General features: G+C 35.5%; 3 protein-coding genes across 8 annotated transcripts in view; 1 reads left to right on the plus strand and 2 right to left on the minus strand.

Moving 5' to 3' along the window:
* The window catches only part of LOC127873039 (uncharacterized), an 87764-nt gene extending 81601 nt beyond the window's left edge, over window positions 1-6163 (minus strand). For 2 of the 4 annotated variants that reach the window (XM_052416600.1, XM_052416597.1), the window contains exons 1-2: window positions 5844-5950; window positions 110-181 (exon numbers count right to left, since the gene is read on the minus strand). In XM_052416600.1, coding sequence (XP_052272560.1) covers window positions 110-172 — 63 coding nt within the window. In that variant the 5' untranslated portion in view covers window positions 173-181; window positions 5844-5950. Of the gene's footprint in view, window positions 1-109; window positions 182-344; window positions 408-5843; window positions 5951-6114 lie in introns of those variants that run through there. The other 2 variants (XM_052416598.1, XM_052416599.1) reach the window with 2 other exon arrangements.
* On the plus strand, window positions 6116-12292 carry LOC127873047 (39S ribosomal protein L14, mitochondrial-like). 3 transcript variants are annotated; one of them, XM_052416612.1, is made up of 3 exons: window positions 6116-6153; window positions 8443-8519; window positions 11122-12292. In XM_052416612.1, exons 2-3 carry the CDS (start codon window positions 8449-8451, stop codon window positions 11492-11494), a joined length of 444 nt encoding a protein of 147 aa, XP_052272572.1. In that variant the 5' UTR covers window positions 6116-6153; window positions 8443-8448; the 3' UTR covers window positions 11495-12292. The 3 variants fall into 3 exon arrangements, with proteins under 3 accessions (XP_052272572.1, XP_052272570.1, XP_052272571.1); XM_052416610.1 differs by lacking the exon at window positions 6116-6153 and adding an exon at window positions 6170-6253 and having other exon boundaries at window positions 11122-12288; XM_052416611.1 differs by lacking the exon at window positions 6116-6153 and adding an exon at window positions 6183-6330.
* Window positions 12293-16705: 4413 nt separating this feature from the next.
* Window positions 16706-23332, minus strand: LOC127873043 (uncharacterized). Its single transcript, XM_052416606.1, has 2 exons — window positions 22082-23332; window positions 16706-17685 (listed from the first exon to the last, which is right to left on the minus strand). The coding sequence occupies exons 1-2, from the start codon at window positions 22916-22918 to the stop codon at window positions 17545-17547; spliced, it is 978 nt and encodes a 325-aa protein (XP_052272566.1). The 5' UTR covers window positions 22919-23332; the 3' UTR covers window positions 16706-17544.
* Window positions 23333-24060: the final 728 nt, after the last annotated feature.

Genomic DNA, 24060 nt, shown 5'->3' on the forward strand with positions numbered 1-24060 from the left:
CTTAATTTTTCATCATAATGAATGTAAGCACCACATTTCTAATTTCAGTGAAAAAAAGACGGGCAAGCAAGAAAACTGGGAAATGTTGTAAAGAACTAGCAAAACATACCGTACATACGAACACAAAAACAATCAAGGCAACTGCAAGATGCTCTGTCTTGGATGTAAACATAGTTGCAAACTGTAAAGAAAGATAGGAAACTTGTTAGCATAGTGTACAGTGGTCCTATGCTTGAAGTCTTTAATTGAATTCGAAATACATTTCTCCGTTAGACATACATTTAAACTATTATTTGCAAAAGTTTTAAAGCAACCAACTAATGCTAGCATGCCATAGTTCATACCACTCAAATAGTTTAAACAGTAAAAGCAAAGTACTGAAGAAGTAATCTCCATATCTTCACTCTACTTCCAAAACCACATGTCATTTTTTATCATCTGAAAGAAGATGAAAAACATGATATCCAGGAAAACCTAACTCAGTTAAGTCTTAACTAATGTTTGTCAGATGATTAACTGTTGATCATTATATATGTAGTTTATCATTTTCTTTATAAATCATAAATATAAAATTTTATCTATTTTATTTTAAAATACTTGCCCATGTTACCTGTTATTAAATACAGTTGATGCTTTTCTAATCTGTTCATTGTAAAATAAACAATACCTTCACAAAGTTCTTATCTCAACTAATGTTTTACTGAACTATATTATAACACAGGTGGTTAGTGTGTGGTAATGATATTAATTAGTAAAACATCATTTTGAATGAAAAAATCATCAAATTATAACGAAAAATCAATCTTCTGTGAAAAAAAATCAATATCCAATATATATGATAAATAACAAGGTATTTAACTCAAAATGACCCGAAAACACGGTGCATCACTTTGAACAGCCATTACTTCATCAATTGTGCAGCAATTTCCAGGAACTTGGTCTTCTTAAAGGGGCCTTTTTACGTTTGGGGAAATTGACAAAATTGAAAAAAAAGATGTTTCTGATTCGCAAATTTTTGTTTAAGTTATGATATTTGTGAGGAAACAGTAATACTGAACATTTACCACGCTCTAACATAGCCATTATAATTATGTATCTTTTGATAATTTTAAAACCAGAAAATTATAAAGCGTTGCAACGCGAAACAAATGAATAATTTGGAGAGTTCTGTTGTTGCCGTTATATTTTGTGAAACAACGAGGATTGCTTATATAAAGTATAAAATACATTATGTCCTTGTATCCGAAAGGATGGCCGAGTGGTCTAAATGGGTAGACTTTTTACTCCCGGACTCCAGGGGTCAGTGGTTCGAGCCCTGCTGAGGGTTACTTTTTTTCCTTTTTTTTCTTTTATTCTTGATTTTTTTACTGGAGCTTTTTAGATCCAATGTTTACATTTATAAATATCACTGTGAATGAACAAAAACTGTCATGTGACCACAAAAGTCAACGTCAGTAGTCATTTTATGACAACAAACAGCCGCGCAAGGTAGTTTTTTTTCCAATATCTTTGCTGATCATCCTCTGACTTTCATACGACCTAGTGCAGGCAATATGGCATGCATATAGCTTTCGATCGGTATATCACGCGTTTTGTGTGTTGCTCTGGTTTTCAAGAACACTTTGGCGCAAATTTCCATTTAAGAAGCAAACGTCAGTAGTAAAATTACAAGGAGTCAGTGTTCTCGAAAATTAACGATCACACAACTGTCTATGCTTAACTGGACAAACATATATTACATATGTCAATGCATAAACAAACAAAAATATATACCAGATATTAAATAAACGTTTAAAGAGTGAAAACAAATATGGCAAACGTCAGTAGTACGTTTAGGAATGGCAAACGTCAGTAGCAAAAATATGCAAACGGCAGTAGCCGAATAAATGCAAATGTTTAATTTAATGCAAAACATGTAAAACAATATAATTTATGCTAATTTAGATTTAAATTAGATATAACAAGTTAAGATTGATGTCATAAATTAATGCAAGACATATATAAATTCTGCAACAACAAAAATGAACTAATGTTTAAGTGATATTATGTGCATCTTACAGTTTATAGGTGTCTTTCGCAACCGTTGTTTATTTTTGGTGTTTTTACTTCATATACAAGTATATTCGTTAATGCAGCATCAACATATTGAAAAAATGTCCCGGAAAGAGAAATATAATGCTTTTGAATATCAACCGTAATAACGTTTTTAAACTGACGACAGGAATGATTCGATTTACAATGTGAATCTAAATTGAGTTTTATGCAGATTTGTTCATACGACACAAAGACACTATTTTGTTTTACGGATCATTTCGACTATGAGGACTCACCAGTCACGTAAAATATTGAATATAATATATATTTTTTATAAACAACTGGTAGCAAGATGCGTTGCAGATAATTGGTCATTAACCACATTTTAACTAACTCTTTTGACCTCTTAATTTTTTCAGCTCATTCATAATATCACTTTAATAAAATAATATGCAATCTTATTGATTTGTGACTTATACTATTTTACTTGTTTGAACATTACGAAATGATCCGTGATTTGCGGAAATTTGCGCCGAAGTGTTTCCGTCAATCCGTGCGTCTGCCTGTTTGTCTGTGTGTCTGTCTGTTTTTCTGTCTATCAATTTGTGTGTCCGTCCATCCCTTAGTCCATTTGTCCATCTGTTCGTTTGTCTGTTTTTCTTTCTGTGTGTCTGTCTTTCTATTTTTCTGTTGTTTGTCTGTCTGTTGTCTGTCTGTCTGTCTGTCTGTCTGTTTGTCTGTCTGTCCGCCCGTCCCTCCTTCAGTCCACGGGTCCTTATTTCTGCATGTCAGTGCGTATGTCCGTCCTTATGTCCGCATATCCGACAAACCGAAAGACAGACAGATATACTGACCAAGGGACGAACGGACACACACGAGTCAGAAATAAGGACACATGGACGGACACACAAACAAATGGGCATACAGACATACGGACAGACAGAGAGACATACAGAAAAACAGACAAACAGATGAGACTCACAGACAGACGGACAAAAGATAATAAGGACACACGGACGGACGGACACACCAGTTTTTTTTTTCACCTATAGGGGAATGGTGGCGGGGCCCGTCCAAAGGGGAAAAACACGTCGTTTTTTAGGAAAAGGGAAAAATTAAGAAGTCATTCTTTTATATGTAATGATATTTATTATATGAATACACATGTATGTATGAATGTAATATTCACAGCTGAATGTCTCTGTTTGTTTTTTTAAATTTATATCAATGATTTGTTCAACATTAGTTTCAGTCAGTTCAGCCGTCATGCACAGTATCAGTTTTTCAAGCTAATTAGAGTCTAATTTGGATTTTTTTAATCAATAAAATGGAAAATTTGAGAATTTTTTATCAATGAAATTGGCCAAATTGGAATGTTTTTGTCAACAAATATTGACACAATATAGATACATCAGGCATGAGGCAGTCGTTTCTATAAAAAAATATTTAAAAAAATATAAATTTGTTGTTTTTTTTTTTACTTTTGGAGGGGATTTTTAAAAAAAAATGGGGGAAAATATATACTATTTTTGGAGGTGAATGGGGCCGAATATCGGCCTCGAAAATGCCATAAAAAAAACACTGCACACGGGCGGTAATACGGACGGATGGAGGAACAGAGAGAAAGACAGACACACCGACAAACAGACAACAGACATACGGACAACAGACACACAAACAGATAAACAGAAAGACAGACACACAGAAAGAAAAACAGACAAAGAGACAGGCGCACAGATATACGGAAATATGGACGTACGGACCGCCGGACATACGTATGACGAAACCATTAGTTCTTTGACAAGCACCGAGTGTTCCGAATTAAAATAACGCCAACTTACATCATAGCAAATGAAAAGGACATCATTTTAGATAAACCCGCATGATAGTATAACGAACACACAGCATACCATGATAAACACACAGCATACTATGATAAACACACAGCATACCATGACAAACACACAGCATACCACGACAAACACCTAGCATACCATGACAAAAGACAGCATATCATGACAAACACACTGCATACCATCCCAAACACACAGCATACAATCCCATACACACACCATACTATGGCAAGCACACAGCATACTATTATAAGCACGTACATATCATTTTATTTAAACGCACATCATGTCAATCAAACTCACAGAATACCATCAAAAACACACAGCATACCATCACAAACACATAGCATGCCATGACAAACACACAACATACCATGACATGCACACAGCAGACTATGACAACACATAGCAAATCACCACAAACACACAGCATACCATCACAAACACACATCATACCATCACAAACACACAGCATACTATGACAAGCACACAGCATACCATCACAAACACACATCATACCATCACAAACACACAGCATACTATGACAAGCACACAGCATACCATCACAAACACACATCATACCATCACATACACACAGCAGACTATGACAACATACAACATATCATCACAAACACACAGTATACCATCACAAAGACGCAGCATACCATCACAAACACACGGCATACTATGGCAAGCACACAGCATACTATTATAAACACATATCATATGATTTAAACCCACACCATTTCAATGAAACCTCCAATATATCAATAGTCAACAGGAGACAGACAAGGCGTTCCATAGACGAGTGGTCTCAGCGATAGACTTTTACTCCAGGGGTCAGTGGTTTAAGCCCAGTTAAAGGGGCCTTTTCACAGATTTTGGCATATTTTGAAGTTTGTCATTAAATGCTTTATATTGATAAATGTAAACATTGGATCTTAAAAGCTCCAGTAAAAAATCAAGAATAAAATTTAAAAAAGGAAAAAAAAGTAGCCGGTACCAGGTCTCGAACCAGTGACCCCCGGAGTCCTGGAATTAGTCTGAAGTAAAAACGCATTAGCCCTCTCGGCTATTCCGCCGGGTATACACAATTTTAGTATTTTGTACCTTATATGAGCAATCTTCGTATTTTCGTAAATTTAAGCGACAACAACAGAACTCTCCAAATTGTTCAATCGTTTCGCGTTGCAACGCGTTATAATTTTTAGGTTTTCAAATCATCAAAAGATACATATAATGGCTCTATTAGACCATGGTAAATGTTCAGTAATACTGTTTCCTCACAAATATCATAACTAAAACGAAAATTTGCAATCTGAAACAACTTTTTTCAATTTTGTCAATTTACCAAACCATGAAAAGATCCCTTTAAGGTTTACTTTTTTTCCTTTTTAAATTGTATTCTTGTATTTTTACTGGAGTTTGTTAAATCCCATGTTTACATTCATAAATCTAAAGCATTTAATGACAAACTTCAATACACACCAAAACCTGTGAAAAGGCCCCTTTAAAGCTTTAAATGGCAAACTTAAAAACATGCCCAAATCTGTGAACAAGTCCCTTTAAGAGTACCCGGGGTACATTTAAGTAGTACCTGAGCTGACAATGACCAATCAAGTGCCAATAAATGTGAAATCTCTGTTACAGTCCATTTATAGGTATAAAGGTTTAAAGCCGGTAACTTGTAAATGTTTGAAAATACAAGTGTATATAGATTAAGCCATCTTCTTCATTCGGACTGACATGAATTGTGACTATGGAATGTTTTTACATTGTGTATTAAAAATTAATACCAAAAGTGGACATTCCTTACTCAATCCTTATAAACCTATAAAACTTCATTGTTTGACTAACATATCATATGTTGTGTTTTTCATTAACAAATCATTTTCCGAAGAGTTGTACAAGCTAACATAAGAAACCACTTATTATATATTGATAATAATTTATTACACAGTTTCGTTTCAATTGCGTACGCCTTTTACTTATTCAGTAGCTTAAATTGATCAACATCTCTGAGATCAGCAACGCTCGAATTTCCCCCTTCATTTCAACTTGGTCTCGAAATCGAAAGTACCATAACAACTGATAATATAGCCCGTTACACATAACATTATCAAAGTAAATTTATAGTAGATTGTGACTGAAATATGTTTCATATTGATTTAATCATCCACTGCATAAATGATCATTTTAATTAAATTTCACACTTTTAGTTACTCACCAGGCACTCACCGACACACAGCGCAGTTTATTTTTTCCGGTATTCCAAGAAATTAGTTTAATGTAACCCATAGTACTTACTTTAAACAAGAAAGGTTGTGTTTGACACTATTTTGGTTGAGAACAAAGGCTGTTCAAACGTATGGTTTCTTACATTTCTGATAAATTGGAAGCATGTTCAAAACTTTTGTTATTAATTGAGTGATGACTGTCAAAGGTTTGTCTATACGGGAAACATTAAATGAAATATTGATTTCGTACCCAGATCACTTCACACCAACTTTTTGTGTTGGGGTGGAGGGGTTTAATTGCAATAATAAACTCTTAACGACCCGATGCGTTTGAGTTGTACGTACGTACTCTAAAAAGTTCAAAGTTTTCGGGAACAGCTAGTTAGAACATACATATCCTTTAGCTGATAGGCAGATTCACAAGTTGATTTGTTAATAATACCCGAAAGGGGAGTTCAACAGTATCTGAAGATAGATAGCATGCTCGCAAGCGCATAATATTGTTGATCTGTTAGCTAAAAGTTACAGTGACAAAAATCTTAAATAATTCCATAATTGTTTGAAACTATTAAAGAAATTGCCATTTTAGCTCATCGCAGCACAACGTGCTCATGAAGTGCTTTTGACGTGCCTTTTTCATGTGGTGTATCGTCAATAATTGCCTTGTTGACTTTAGAGGCCTTGTTTATTGTTCAATGTCCATAAAACTTGGTCAGAACGTTTGTCCCAATAATATCTTTTCTGAGTTGAAAACTGGGTCTGATGGGGTCAAAAACTAGGTCACTCACTCACTGGGTCAAATAAAAGTAAAAACTTGTTAACACTCTAGAAGTCATAGTAATAGTCCAATTTTCTTTAAACTTTGTTAAAAAATTTGTTGAAAAAATTGTTCTGGTTTCTTGAAAAACGTGACCTCCAGGACACACGGCAGTTTTCTGTATAAGGATACAAGCTTATCAACACTCAAGAAGTCTTTTTTAGAAAGGTTTCCTAAATATTTGATCTTTTGATGTCTGGTCCAAGTTAAAAAATGTTTCAAGTCCATTGAAAACCATGGTCTCCAAACGCAAGGAGATTTTCTTATAATGCTTTGCCTTTAGTGAAGACTTGTTTATACTTTAGAGTTTTAGACGTCACATTTTTAATCAAATCTTCATTAACTTTGGGTTGAACATTTGTCCTAGCTATATCTTGGCAAAGTTTGAAACTGGATCATGAGAGGTCATAAACTAGATAAAACAAGAGATTGCCAAGCAATATGGTCCCCTTCTGGTGAAACTCCACCATTGTCAGTAAAAAAATAAATAATTTTATTATTTGTTGCCATAGCAACCATAATTCTTCACATAGGAACAAAATGTGCATAATCTCCATATTGCCATCTGTCCATGTTTCAAGTTTCATGAAAAAATATGAAGAACTTTCAAAGTTATCCCAGGATCCAGAAGAGTGTGACGGACTGACAGACTGACGCACAGAGCGCAAACCATAAGTTTCATCTAGTTTCACCGGTAGGGGACAATTAGAGAAATGCTTTTTAACACTCTATAGGTTATATTTTATGTCAAATCTTCATGAAACTTGATTTGAACATCTGTTCTCATAATAGCTAAACCGAGTTAAAAATGGTTCCAGTTTGTTTAAAAGAACCCAGCAACCTATAATGGAGTGGGGCAGTATTTCTATTATTTGATCAAGTGGAACCTTGTTACCAGTCCAGAGGTAACATTTTTAGTTCAATAACTATAAAACTTACTCAGAAGATTTGTTCTAAAGATATCTAGAAAACATGTCTGTCTGTGGGCAAGGAATGCTTGCTTTTATGGCTGTTTTCAAACCCAGTCAACTCTCATTTTGTGCCCATTCTTCATAAAAATTGCTCGAATTTTAGTCTTGTGCATCCTAAAACTAAGTCACCTGGTCAAAATTTAGAAAAATAATTTTACCGCTCTAGAACAACATTTATGACTCGATATTGATGAAACTTGTTCAGAATGTTTAACTAGACAATATCAAGGAAATGTTTGAATCTGGGTCAAGTGCAATACAAAAACTTAATCACTGGTAATTGCCTAATCTTCATGAATCTTGGATAAAACATTTTGCTCAATGTTATCCTTGCCAAGTTCAAAACCTTGTCATGTAGGATCACACTTTAAAAAAAAAGCTTCAAGCTTAAACATGAGAGAGGCCACAATTTAAGCTCAACCTTTGCTCTTACAGTTCATTTTTTTCAGGTCTCAGGTGAGAGTCTAGGGCCTTTTGCCCTTTGTTCTGTTCTTTAAGTGATTGCATTTTTTTTCTTTTAACTTTTGTAGGCACCCATGGCACAGATATTAAAGCTACTGCAGGTTGCTGGTAGTGCTTTGCCTCGAGTTGTACAGTGCAATTTCAGGTAACATTTCTATGACCTTCATTTTTTATGCCCCCCTTCGAAGAAGAGGGGGTATATTGCTTTGCTCGTGTCGGTCGGTCGGTCCGTCTGTCCACCAGGTGGTTTCCGGATGATAACTCAAGAACGCTTGGGGCTAGGATCATGAAACTTCATAGGTACATTGATCATGACTCGCAATGACCCCTATTGATTTTGAGGTCACTAGGTCAAAGGTCACAGGTGAAGGTCACAGTTACTGGAAATAGGCATTTTAAGGATTTAGCACGGTTCAAACAAGGGAAACAACTACGGTTTATGCATGTTCTTTTTATTACAGATTTGCCTCCCTTTAATTCATTCAAAATCTCATTTTACAGCAGAGATTCCAAATCTGACCTGTAAATGAGCCCCATATTTACTGCCAGTGCTAGGTTACCTTTCCCATTTGATCATTCTTAAGTATTGGTATTGTAATGCTGCTACTGCTGCTGCTATTGCTACTACTACTACTACTACTACTACTACTACTACTTCTACTACTACTACTACTACTACTACTACTACTACTACTACTACTACTACTACTACTGCCACTACTACTACTACTTCTACTACTACTACTACTACTACTACTACTACTACTACTACTACACCACCACCACCACCACCACCACTTATTCTACCATGTCTACTATTACTACTTCTACTACTACTGCCACTACTACTACTACTTTTACTACTACTACTACTACTACTACTACTACTACTACTACTACTACTACTACTACTACTACTACTACTACTACTTCTACTACTACTACTACTACTACTACTACTACTACTACTTCTACTACTACTACTACTACTACTACTACTACTACTACTACTACTACTATTACTACTACTACTTCTACTACTACTACTACTACTACTACAACTACTACTACTACTACTACTACTACTACTACTACTTCTACTACTACTACACCACCACCACCACCACCACCGTTCACAGTGACAAAAAACGTATTCACACAATAGCTGCTACTACAACTTATAGCCCATATAGGGGGGCATGCATGTTTTACAAACAGCCCTTGTTATTATTAAAACTTTTAATGATGACAAAGCTAATGATAATTTAAACGAGGCTATTGTCAAGCAATATGGTCCCCTACCGGCTCCACGATTGTTGACGTAGGAACAAAATGAAATGACGTGCATAATGTCCATATTGCCATCTATCCATGTTGCAAGTTTTATGAAAAAATATTAAGAACTTTAAAAGTTATCGCAGGATCCAGAAAACCACCATTTTCAGCAGTATTTCTAGTCTATTTGTTGCCATAGCAACCATAATTTTTGACGTAGGAACAAAATGAAATGATGTGCAAAATGTCCATATTGCCATCTATCCATTTTTCAAGTTTCATGAAAAAATATGAAGAACTTTTAAAGTTATCGCAGGATCCAGAAAAGTGTGTCAGACGGTGAAACCGGTAGGGGACAATAATATCATATTATGATAATTATTGTGAGGTTAATAACCAGCAATGATCTGATTATTTTCCACACTTGACATTATTTGGAAAAAAAAGAATTCATCAGATCTATAATAGAGTTTTTAACAGGTTTACAAATAAGTTGAAAATCCTGATTATTAGAATATGGTTATGGCGGGAAGGCGGGCGACCTGTGTCAAGATGGTAGTTTGCAGTGAACAAATTTAGTTTTCATAGACAAATCTTGATGAAACTTTTGCACATAACAAGCTTGTATGGAAAGCATGTATGCTTTTGATTAATTTTTAGCATGTCGGGTGATGGTTTAGGCCACTGTTGTTAAATATAGAAAGAGTTTTCACTCAATAACTTGAGTTTTGATTGAGTTTTCATAAAAACCTAGCTATGGATTGCATTTAAGGCCAGTCGTGACAAGGTCAAAGTCACAAACTAAAAATAGAACAAGAGGACCTAAAAGGCCCAAACGAGCTCACCTGAGATACAAAGGAACTGACCTGTTTCTCTGCAGCCCAAGATATCATCAGAACAAATGTTCTGACTTAGTTTTATTTAAGAGTAAACTATTAATGTATTGGTATTTGTAGCCTTGATGCAGATCAAGCATGGGGTAGCACATTTAATTAGATAAGAAACTGAAATTTAAAAACCTGGTTTTGTGGGCATTTGCTATTTTCTTGTTTTTCTATTCAACATTCTCTGCGGTTTCACATGTAAGAGTAATTTACTGCATTAAATAACAACAAGGGAATTGTCTCAAACTAGAAAAACTATTTTCATCAGGCCAGGTTAAAATGAAGCGTCAATTCGCCTTTACAAAACTTATAAATCTAAATATATATGTACTTATAATTTAATTAATGCAAAAGCGTAAAGTGACATCCCAGATTAATCAAGGGCAACACTTTCCGGCTAGACTGGACTTCCTTTAAACAAAAAATTCTGCCAATGTGGAAAGTTTCTGCCCTGATTAGCCTGTGCAGACTGCACAAGCTGATCTCGGATGACAATTAAAAGGCATGAATAAAGCCCAGTTTTCCCAGAGCGCATATAATGATGATATGATTTTTGCCATGTAATTATGTACCAGCATCTGTTTTCAGGACCTCAGCATGTCTAAGCGAGCTCCAGAAGTTGTCCACAGTTCAGGTGGTAGACAATTCCATCCTTGGACGATCTGCTGTCAAACGTGGAAAAAAGGCCAAGATCATTCATGTTTATAATAGTGCGGGTATTGGGAAAATTGGTGACAAAGTGTTACTCGCTATTTGTGGTGAGAAAAAACATGGCTACATTGTAGGATGTAAGCAGAAGCAAAAGCCTAACACGCCAAGGTTTGATAATAACAATGTGGTACTAGTAGAGGAAAATGGCACCCCCACTGGGACTAGAATTCGAGTGCCCATACCTTCGTGTTTACGAGGGAAGGATGGAGAATTCACCAAAATTTTGTCTATTGCTACAAAGTTTGTTTAATCTCTTTTTTGTCATAGTGATAGGTCATCTAAAAAGTACTATTTGTCTATAATAAATAAATTCCCTTAATCTGTTAGTATTGAAAAACCTGCTGTGTGTAATACATACAGCTTAATTTCAATCATTTGGGTATTTGAGGATTTTTATTTTTTTTTTAAGAGACTTGTTCACAGTTTACCCAAATTACAATTTCTAGAAAACACGTCTTTGATTAAAAAACAAATGTTTGTATTGTAAGCAAGCTAAATAATATTGCAGACGATGACACACACATGCCTTAGAAAAATGTGAAAGATATCAGAATAATCATCAATCAGAATCAGCAAAATAATAAAGTGTTTTTTTAACCCTTTTCATCGATAATAATGAAAATGCTTGTATAACTTAATTATTGTTTAAAATATGTCCCCTATATCAAAAGCGTTTTTCTTGCTTTTATAATTATTTTAGATTATTCTTAATATTATATTTGTGTTAATAAAAACATTTTATGACACTTTCCAAACGCACAAAAATCTGTGAACAAGTCCTTAAAGCTACTTGTTTTACAAAATATAATTGCAACTGCACTTACTTAACTGCTTTGTCTTTCAAAGTTTGCATAGGGACTGACAAACATGTACAATTTATTAGCTGTCGTTTTCATCTCGCATAGTAAACAATCAAATGTAATTAAATTGGAAAATAAATAAAATTGAATATATAAAATTTTCAGTGCTAGATTTTCCCTGTTGTTTTTTGTGTATCCATGTATTTATTGAAAGTTATGCTATGGTTGTTCTGCATACATAAAAACTCAAAGTATTTAATAAAATTAACAATATTTCATGTTTTGTTATCATTCAGGTATTATATTGATGCACACTTAGTAAGCATCATGCTGCTTGCTTTTTTTAAACTTAATTGTCATGCATGTTGTGTCCTGACTACCAATTTGTTGTAAAACATATTTTATTAAGCATGAATGTGTGGACATTTTTGCGATAGTGAGGCATTATTTGATTAGGATTTATCACAAACATGCATTTTTAGCTATTATATATGAAATATATATAGTGGAGCTATCCTACTCACCCCGGCGTCTGCGTTAGCGTGCAAATGTTAAAGTTTTTGTACTACCCCAAATATTTTCTTTGTCCCTTGACATATTGCTTTCATATTTTGCATACTTGTTTACCAACATGACCCCAACCTAAAATCAAGAGCAGACAACTCTATCAAGCATTTTGTCATAATTATGGCCCCTTTTCCACTTAGAATATGCAGCAAATGTTAAAGTTTTCGTACTAACCCATTTATTTTCATTGTCCCTTGACATATTGCTTTTATATTTTGCATACTTGTTTACCAACATCACCCCAACCTATAAAGAAGAGCAGACAACTCTATCAAGCATTTTTTCATAATTATTGCCCCTTTTATACTTAGAATATGCATATTATTGAAAAATCTATGTAAAAGTTTGCGTACTTCCCCAAATATTTCCTATATCCTTTGACATATTGCTTTTATATGTTGCATACTTGTTAACCAACATGACCCCAACCTATAAACAAGAGCAGACCACTGTATCAAGCATTTTGACATAATTATGGCCCCTTTTACACTTAGATAATTGAACATTTTGCTTAAATTGTCATAACTTCTTTATTTATGATCACATTTTATTATTACTTTGACAAAACAACACTTACCTTATGAATACCACAATGGATTCCACCCAAACAATACCCCACGCCCCTACCCAGAATCCCTTCCCCCCCCCCCCCCAACCTCCCCCCCCCCCATTTTTTTTTAAAACCTCATCTAATTCATCGCCACACCCCACAGTATACCCCCCTCTCACCCCTACCCCCCCACCCCCGCCCATTTTTTTTTAAACATCATCTAATAAATTACCCCACCCCACATTATACCCCCTCTCACCCCCCCACCCCCCCCATTTTTTGTGGAAACATCAGCTGATAAATTACCACACCCCATATTATAACCCCCTCTCACCCCCACCCCCCCCCCCTACCCCCCACCCCCCCCCCCATTTTTTTTAACATCATTAATAAATTACCCCACCCCACATTATACCCCCTCTCACCCCCCCCCTCACCCCCCCCCCCAAATTTTTTTTTCCTGTTTTTATTTTTTAAAGATCGTCTAATAAATTATTGAATATGAACAATTTCCCCATGATGGCTTACGTTATACTGTCAAGCACTCGAATAGTCGAGCGCGCTGTCCTCTGACAGCTCTTGTTATTTCATTGTACAACAGTAATCAGAGCTCCAGATAAGGGTCCTATTTTCGTAATTAAGAATTATTTTCAAGTCCATTACGTATTTATTTTAAAATCTGTTTGTACCATTAAAAATTACAAAATCAAGTTACGAATATTATTTTTACATCTGTTTGTATAGATTTTTATTGAGTTCTTTTCGCATATTAACGATCTTTTCGGTACTTATATAGAATTGTTATCAGGTTTGTTTAACAAAGCACATTTCTTCCAATAAAAGCGCGTGTACAGTCTATCTTTCAAAAAAAAGACTGTGCCCAGAGGACGTCCTAAAAAGACTGCAAAGCAATCAAAAAACACGCTTTTAACACATTGTACGCAAAGTGAGCCGAAGTTGAATGTTAAGAAAGACAATATATAAAAGATCTTATACGATGACACCCATTATTATTTATTTTTAGATCATTTAGAAAAGTTAAGAATTATTTTCCAAAACTTAGTAGTAACGTTTAAAATAGAATTTCAGAGTTAAGAATTCTTTTTGAACATCTGGTAGTACTAGTAACGTTAAGAATTTCACAAAACCATATCTGGAGCTCTGGTAATTATTGACAATATTTTCATTTACAGTTTTAAATGTTCAAACACTGTAAGGTTATGGGAGTCAATATGCTGAAACAAAATTTATATACCCATGTATATACATGTATGAGAAGCATCTATAATGATGCAGACCAATAATTAGTTTCTATCATACAACTATGCTGATATCAACCTGATTACAAAGGTGCCAGATATATAAAGGATAATAGGTAGTCCTGCCCTACGATTTTGTAATGGATCAGGTGAGGCCTAGAACCTAACATATAAGGAAACAATTGGGGGGGGGGGGGGTAAACTATACTGTTCTTAGCTCACCTTTTGTGATTGCATTTTGTCTGTCTTGCATCATTGTAGTCAATCGTCAAATTAAATAAAAAGCTTATTAAAGGGACCTTTCATGTTTAAATTAATTGACACAATGGAAAAAAATTGTTTCAATTTTTCGTTTTAGTTATTGTGTTTGAAAAGAAACGGTAAAATTGAACCATGCTAAAAAAATATGCATTGTATGCATCATGTGACAATGAAAAACCTGAAAATTATCAAGCGTTACAAACGCGAAACGAATGTATAATAAGGAAAGTTATGTTGTCATAGTTCTTGATATGACCCTGATTGCTTAAGGCCTAGTCTTTTACTCCAAGGGTCTGCGTTTTGAGCCATGGTGTGGATTACTTTTTTCTTTCTTTAATTTTATTTTTGTTTTATACTGGAACTCTTTAGTTCCGATGTTTACATTTATCAATTTAAAGCATTTAATTTCAAACTCCAAACATGTCAAAATCTGTGAAAAGGTCCCTTTAAAACTCTAGAAGTAACTTTTTTTTGTAAAATCTTCCAAAACAGCACTCCTTCTGAATAGAAGATTTTGCGCCAGTTTAATGTTCATGAGACATTGTCAAAATAATTATTCTAATAGTATCTCAGCCAAGTTTGAAAATGTTTCGTAGAAAAGCATGGCGTGCCTTTAACAGCTATAGTGGAATCTTGTTAACACTCTAGCTCTAGAAGGCGCATATTTGGTCCAATCATGATGAAACTTGCTGAGAACATTAGCCCTAATGATATCTGGTCTGAGTTTGAAAATGGTTGCGGTCCTTTAAAAAGCATGACTGCGGCTTAGCGGTATAATACTGGAGATCAACGGTATGTGGCTACTTTTGACAACAGGGGCATAATTCAAACATATAATGCTATGTAAGTCTATTTTTTACAAAGTACCAACTATTATACACATGGTCCATATTCTTTTACAGAAGATTTTTTTAAACTTATTTTCAAAGGCTTCAAGTTAACCCTAGACCAATATCGGTCCCTATGTGGCATGATTTAAACAAACTTGTTTTAGGACACTATATGATATTGCATTAAAATACCATACCACTTTGCCTTAAAACGTAAGAGGATATTTGTTAAATGTCATTATATACCTGTAAAGAAAGCATGCGTCCCCAATATCAGAACCTATTTGACCTCGAGGGAATTATTGGATCAAACATGGTAGACGGCCACAATACATGTTACACAATAACTACAAAACTTCTGGACCCTGTGGTTTAAGATGAGATCAGTCTGCGTTATATAATTATTTTTAATACAAGCTATCCCGAGGACCGGGTGAATTTTTACCCCATATGGATGATTTGAACACTTAGTCAAGAACCAAAATAAGATGTTTCATACTAAATAGTAAATACTGAACATTTGGCCATGCAGTTTAGGGCATTGTTTTATTGTTCATTTCCGAAACCCCCTCTTTAGTCCTTTGATATAATTATTCCATGGATCGACAATATTTTAACAATTTTGATAAAAGACTATCCAAGGAACACTCCTGTGAAGTTTTGTCATTTCCCGCCCAGCAGTTCCAATGTCGCTTGAATAAAAGGTTAAAGGACGTACGGGTACACACACGGACGGACGACAGACATCACGGTCTTCTTATAGCTTACAATGTGCACCTTTAGCTCCGGTAAGCTATATTAATGACCAGTCCGCTATTGCCTCAAACAGTTGCAATCTTGTTATCATCAAACTTGATGACATTGTTTTGGGCTTTAAATCTCGGGTATGTACCGGATCACATTAAAAAAATTAATTATGTCCCTTGAGTTATCCAAAATATGCCAAAATAATGTGTTCAGCTCTTTAACTCAAACGCAATATAACAAAGACCTTTAAACATGCTTTGCATGTTACAAGTCGGCACACGTTACCGAAATGTATTCAATTGTTACGTTGTCATGTGTGGTGAAGGGTCATAGTTCCAAGGTAAAACACCACCCGTCCGACATGAGCTGGGCTTTGGGATGGTAAGGTGTCGCCTAGTGAAGAAGCCTCTATTCCGACAACTACGCTAACCGGACAAAGAGATTGCATGACGATAATAAATTTATTGCAAATTATAACATTTTACACATAGAATGACTTCATTTAAAAATAGCGTGTTTATCATGTGTCCAGTTAGGTACAATTATGGAAAAGCACAATAATTATTAAAAGTAATAAAACACCATCGTTTCTTTCTCAACCAAATGCTCAGATACAATTTTTAATATCTTCTTTATGTTCGATTGAAGCAGTTTAGTTGTTAAATATATTAAGGAGTAAGCCAATTCCTGTGAATTGGTTTTTAACACAATTACCAGAATCCAGCAACATGTACTACGAGCGGAAATGTTCACATTTTCGTAGCAAACGGCAAACCCCTTTTAATTAAAATAGCCTTTAAACCGCTTACCAAATATTCACTGTTCTGTGCAATTGATGTCAACAGTTTTTTTTACAAAAGTAATTATACAAATACATGCTTTATGCACTGGCTGTATTGTTTAAAGCCTCACAAAGTAAATACGAGTCTACGGTTACTTTTCCTTAGCACTGGTTGTATTATCTGATTACATTTTGTAAACACTGATTGAATGCTATGACAGCCAAACAATACGATCACATTTATTTTATTACGCACATGTTGTATTGCTTGAACCCAAACAATCACGATGAGTACATCCTCCAAGCGCTGGTTGTAATGTATCGAACCTATAATCAACATATACGTTCATACGACTGCCTGCAAAAGGCGAATTTCGTTTGCAATTGCTGAAACTGCACGTAATTGTTTTTTTTATTCTTTTAAGTTACGCTACGTATGAAGAGCCAAATGAAACATTCGGCAATTAGATATCTGAAACGAAATGCTCATATCCTGATAGTCCGATCACGTTTTCCTTGCACTGCTGGCCTGAAACGCGCTGACAAAAGATGGCGCCAGAAAGCCTTGAGTGTCCACCATCATGCGAATGCTCCGTTGAAGCCACTTCCAGGTTCCGCGCACGGCCCGTCGCGCCTTCTTTGCCATCTGTAGAAGAAATGGATCACCTGGGTCCAAAGTCACAACGCTGTTGTGTTTTTTGTTGTTGTTTAAACTTAATTCAGCCTAGCTACTGAAAAACGGTGCTAAATACATGTGCGTAATGTCGTTCAAGAATTAAGAGCCTATGCAAACGGCACAGGCTAATCAGGGACGACAATTTCCGCTCTTTATTATTTTTCGTGTAAAATAAGTCTATTTTTAGCGAAAATCAAGTTTAGGCGCACAGCGCCGTCTCTGATAAGCCTGTGCAGACTTTTTTATCCGGACGACCCTGGGTCGAATCCTGAGTGGTCAACTTTTTATGTTGTTTTTGGGGTGCAGACATTGTCATGTTCTTAAACTTGTTCTCTTCAATTCCGTTCTTTCTTTAAAGTTGACGCATTCTAAGATAAAATTCAAAACACGCAACAAAAATCCGTGAAAAGTGTCGTTATCTCCACGCTTTTCAAGTATTGTGGTTATCTCCGCCGTCTGTGTGTCTGTTTGTCTGTCTGTCCGTCCATCCTGACCACTATCTCCTCCTACACTATAAGCACTAGAACCTTGAAACTTACGCACATGGTAGCTATGAGCATATGTGCGACTCTACACTATTTGGAATTTTGATCTGACCCCTGGGTCAGAAGTTATGGGGGTTGGGGTGGGACCGGGTCAGAGATTTTCACTCATTTTTTTATGTTATTTTACATTAACTTCTTCATTTCTACACCGATTTAATTCAAATTGATACTGAACATCTCTTATGACGAAACGGTCAATCTCAACTATGCATGGCCCCATTACCAACCCTGGGGCGATCCCGCCCACATAGACCACGCCCACCCAAAATTGCCTTTTACTATAACTTCTTCATTTCTACACAGATTTTCTTCAAATTGATATTGAACAACTCTTATGACAATACGGTCAATCTCAACTATGCATGGCCCCATTACCAACCCCGGGGCACCCCCCCCCCACATAGGCCACGCCCACCCAAAATTGCCTTTTACTATAACTTCTTCATTTCTACACCGATTTACTTAAAATTGATACTGAAAATCTCTTATGACAATACGGTCAATCTCGACTATGCATGGCCCCATTACCAACCTTGGGGCATGCCCGCCCACATAGACCACGCCCACCAAAAATTGCCTTTTACCATAACTTCTTCATTTCTACACTGATTTACTTCAAATTGATAATGAACATCTCTTTTGACAATACGGTCAATCTGAACTATGCAGGGCCCAATTACCAAGCCTGGGGCGCCCCCTGGGTAAAACATGCGGCGTGGGGATACGCGTCGGCCTTTGCCGCGCCATTTCTAGTTAATATTTGTATTCATTTGCTCTAACGTCTATGCATGCTTAATTAAAGTTTTTGTATTAACTTTCTTGGCATCTTGCACGTGATCACATGATCAACGTTTGTTTCTTGCAACAATATTCGGCACTAACTTATATCTTTCTTAAGATCTTTTATTGGACTGTGCCATGGGGGGAGAGCTTCGTGGATATGGCGCAGGTCGCCTGAGAGGTTAGCGCACCTTGGTTTAACTTCGACGTGTGTGTGTAGGACCATAACCCATGTTAATTTAATAAGAAGATTACGGTTTGAAGATAGTCCATATAAGCTAAATGGATTCACCCAAAGGTAAAAGTGTGTTGCTTACGTTGTATAAACAAATTTTACCCATTTATGCCTAGCGTCTAAAAAAAGGCCTAGGCAAACAGCGTAGACCCAGATGAGACGCCGCATGATGCGGCGTCTCATCAGGGTCTGCACTGTTTGCTTAAAGGGTTTTCTGTAAGAAATATTCCCATACTTCTAAATTGGACTAATTTATTTCCAAGAGTCCACTAGGCATAAAAGGGTAAATACGGGTTGTTTTATGTTTGGGGTGAAGTGAATCGTAGATAAGTCAGCGGTATGTCCAATCGGAAAGGTCGGGTGAATAGCAAGTGAACAAAATCAGCAATAGTAAAATACGAGGCGACACGCGTGCGGGGATTATATGCTCCGAATAAATTAACCAGTTATGTTTACTTTAATGACACGCACAAGTATCTGATCACGAATAGTTTTATTCGTAAGCAGCGTTAAGGCCAAACAGTTTATTAAATAGAGATTCTATTCAACAATATATCTACTTAAACTATGAAACGGTTTTATTAAAACCTTTATATACAAATACTCGATAAATAAACATTTCTTTAAAAGTTCGTACTTGTTTTGCATTTATACTCTTTGCGAGTATATGATACGTAGTATGCAAAGTTTCCAAAATAAAAACATGTTAAAATCAGATCATTCTGGTTATGCAAGTTCAACATAAATAAAAAAAAGCATAAGGGTATCTTAATTGAATTAAAAATGTTTAAACAAAACAAGTGGTACTCTAACAAATATACTCTAAATGTACATTGAAATCATGACATGCATATACCAGGTACCGGTAGTCCATTTTATATACATGTACAATAAATATCAGCGCACACATTTGACAAAAACGACATCCAAAATGCATTACAATACTGTACATACATGCCATACACATTTAATTCGTTCAAAGGGTTATTTTGTTCATTTCAATACATATAAGCAAATGTTTGGTTTGCTTTATTAATTTGATACGGACAAAAATGAGCAACGAAATAAAAATGTTTATATGAGACGCAATATTAATAAATACTGTGCACACACAAAAACGAATACCGAGATATTAATAATAAATACAAATAATCTGATTGATTCATCAAAATAACACCTAACAAATTAATCGAACTAACGCGGAACAAAAATGATCAACGCAATATGAATAAATAAATAAGTTAGGATGCATAATCAAAATCATACAAAACACTGGTTGCTTGAACAACAGTATATGGACAATGCACTAAATTACCTGGATTCAACAAAAAGTGAAAGAGGCATAGCTAGTGTCAGATTATACATTTAAAACAATCATGTTATGAAATGAGCAATTTTATATAGATACTAGATGGCATGCCAATATCGGCGGGTATATGTTTATGTTATCCGTTTGTAATACTAGTAGATAACCCACTTCTACATGTATGTACTACTGTATATCAAATTTATATGTACTATCAACGCAGAGAATGTGTCTATATGTAACGCAAACAACGTTAATATTTATCTTACAGCGCATTATGAAAATTCCTTTCATATACAATAGACCGAAATACCGATATATATATCGCTTAAATACATTTGCCTTATTCAATCATCGAAAGATAATAATATAATTATTCGTTTATACCTTGGGATTATCAACCATTGTTAAATCAAGTGTTAATCCCCTTTTTATCAGTCCAAATAATTTTTTTTACTTTCACACTTTCAAAAATAGGAAAGGTAGGTTGGCTAAAGTATTTTTTGCGTAAAACTTTTTTCATAAACAAGTTTCTTCCCATTTAAATAAGAATTGTGCATGAGTAGAAATCTTCCCAGTATGCATTCAAAATTCATATTTCTGTCTTCGCGTGTAAATTTTACATTGGCGAATACGATGGAATGCAGCAAAAATTATACTTTAAAAAAATCAAACTTAAAGACGAAAATATCTTTGGTTGGCAAACAAGGTTCGGTCGGGCTTGTTGAAAAAGGCCAGTTTTAAACGCTTAAGTACCGGTAAATACATTTGCCCAACCCTTAACCCATTTATGCCTGGCGTCTAGAAAAAAAGGCATTGACAAACAGCGTAGACCCAGATGAGACGCCGCATGATGCGGCGTCTCATCAGGGTCTGCGCTGTTTGCTTTAAGGAATTTCAGTAAGAAATATTCTAAATAAAGAAATAAATATACTAGACATCCCTAATTTTGTAAATAAATTGATCCAATTTAGAAGGATGGGACAGTCCACTAGGCATTAATGGGTTAAACATCGTAACATACATGATTGCAAAGAACGTTGAATTTACAAAGTAGATCTAGAGTATTTGTTGTATTGAATATCTTACTAACTTAAGCAGCTCAAACTAATACAGCTAACAAATGAAGTTTTCCTTTGAAAAATATTACGCGGAAATGTTTGACATTGAACTGATTGTCTCTAACCCTTTTATAATCATCAAGGTTTGGATAGTTTAAAATAGCATTACCAGCCCAATATTTTATTGATACCCAAAAGCACACTTTCGTCAGTACAATGATAACCGTTTTAGCAATCAGTGTAATCATTTTAAAATTTACAATTAAACCATTTTGTTTAGTGGTTAGTTAAATATGTATGTAAATACTTTTCAGCGAAAATCAATGTGCATCTGCATCACATCAAGAGTATTTTATGCAAATGTTAATAATTTATGTAATTACAACTTCTCCTTTCCACCTCGACGAAAAAATCCTCGAATAAAACTAAAAAATGGTACCTTTCGTTTTTTCTTCGATTTACTCGTAAGTAACGAATTATCTCCATCCACATGGTCTATGGACGATATCACATTGTCAACATGATTATTGCCATTTGTACTGGCCTGTTCAAGAACACTGCTAACAGAATGTCCGTGTTCATCTTCCTGTAAGTTGTCAAATTTTGCGTACTGTCTCTGAGTATAACTGTTTACCCTTCTGTGCATTTTCTGGAACACCGAGGAAGATGAACTGGATTTCGGAATATCACCTGGTTTGGATTTTAGCATCTTTTTGGTGTCGCTGTGGTCTACTTCGTGGTGATTGTCTTCTGTATGATTATGTTCATGATCCTGCACCACCTCTTCCGCTTCCGACTTATCAGCTTCGATGTCGCCGACCTCATCATTTGGCTCATCTATCTGGACTTTGATATTCGCTACATTGTTATCAATCTTTACGCTTTCAGCTTTATCCGCGAAAGAATCTGTCACGTCACCAGACAGGTCGCTATTTGAACTATGTTCACTGCCTCCATGTTTGTTTTCTGTCACATCTGCTCCCGACTTTTTGTCCTGAGTATCAGTTTCAACTGTACTTGGAAGTACATTCAACGTACTTAAATTATCCGAAGAATGTGTTTTGTCCTGTTTAATGTGTATCTCAACCTTGTGACTGTCACTTGAGAGGTCATCATCGCTGTCTAGTTCTTCCTTCGCGTCGCTGAAAATTTCCTCCGTTTCATCGTCGATTCCTCCGTATTTTCTGCCTTTGCCACCTTTTCCGAATATAGTGCTTATAAGCTCTAAGCCATTCGAGCGTATCTGAGCGCTCCAGCGTCCTATTGCTTTGAACATGACCAGTTCTGATGGTTAAATCCACGAAAATCTGACCTTTGTCGTACTATTATTATACTGCCTGCCCATAGTTTGTGCACGTTTAACGTCATGTCATTTCATGAAGTCCTGGACATGAATACATCGTAACAATTTTCTTTACATATTTATCACACAATACATGGCACTGGTAACACCTTCCATGGTCATATTATTGGTTGTAAGTAATCCCTGTTGTATTATAGTATGTCTTTATTCCCTCGCAAACATATAAACACGGCATCTTAAATTCCGTTCAATGTCCTTAAACCATACCTCTACACATCAATACATATCTTCCGTTTAAGGTTTTAAAATGTGGTAGCCTGCCAACGACGGTACACAAAGGTATACTGTTGACTATAGACCGTAAGGTTTGTACAGGCTGTTAAACTCGATAAGCATGGTTGAAGGCGTGTATACACCTACTAATATAAAACCTGTCACCGATACCACAGGCATATGGTGTATTGTACTGTTTTGAACGTGCGCTACTTTATGACAGACTTATTTATTGTTAAAGCCAGTATGGCGTTTATGAAAGCATAACTTTACTATGACAATGGCATGCATGGTCCGTCTAGTTGCTATTTATACTAGGTACACATAGCATACTCCGATGACACGCACCTGATGCAACCGTCTGACATCCCTCATAAAAAAAACACACACTAATTATATGAAAAGGGACATTTTTCACAACTCAATATTAAAAAGTTTTATTTCAAATAAAAATATGACACCTTAAGTGTATTTTAAACATACAGGTATAATTGTTATGTAATGATAATAATGGTATGTTAACCGTTGCGTAACAAGGTGAACGCACTGAAAGCGACACTATTTGAATTGGTCAACTAATTCACTTTTCACTAACACTCATGCCCTGTATGTACTGGTATACATTGTACAAAAATTGTGGTGTCAAATATAAGAGATCATGAACCAAAGAATAAATTATTTGATTGCCTGCATGAGCGATGGTATAAAGGCTACATTCCTATAGAAAGGCTAACGTCTCAAACTGCATATCGCAAAAAGGATCTTATTTTGCACGCATACGCATTTTTGGGTCGAAGGGGCCATAAACATCTGAGATACTGATGTCCGTTTAAAAATAACGT

The sequence above is a fragment of the Dreissena polymorpha genome, chromosome 3, assembly GCF_020536995.1.
Source record: "Dreissena polymorpha isolate Duluth1 chromosome 3, UMN_Dpol_1.0, whole genome shotgun sequence".
In the NCBI taxonomy this organism is placed as follows: Eukaryota; Metazoa; Mollusca; class Bivalvia; order Myida; family Dreissenidae; genus Dreissena; species Dreissena polymorpha.

What these genes read in the sequence shown, in the direction of transcription:
- LOC127873047 (XM_052416612.1), top strand. Translation starts at nt 8,449, where the DNA reads ATGGCACAGATATTAAAGCTACTGCAGGTTGCTGGTAGTGCTTTGCCT. An exon ending in GTTGTACAGTGCAATTTCAG is followed by an intron (nt 8,520 to 11,121) that starts GTAACATTTCTA and finishes ATCTGTTTTCAG; the next exon opens with GACCTCAGCATGTCTAAGCG.
- LOC127873043 (XM_052416606.1), bottom strand. Translation starts at nt 22,918, where the DNA reads ATGTTCAAAGCAATAGGACGCTGGAGCGCTCAGATACGCTCGAATGGC. An exon ending in AATCGAAGAAAAAACGAAAG is followed by an intron (nt 17,686 to 22,081) that starts GTACCATTTTTT and finishes TTTCTTCTACAG; the next exon opens with ATGGCAAAGAAGGCGCGACG.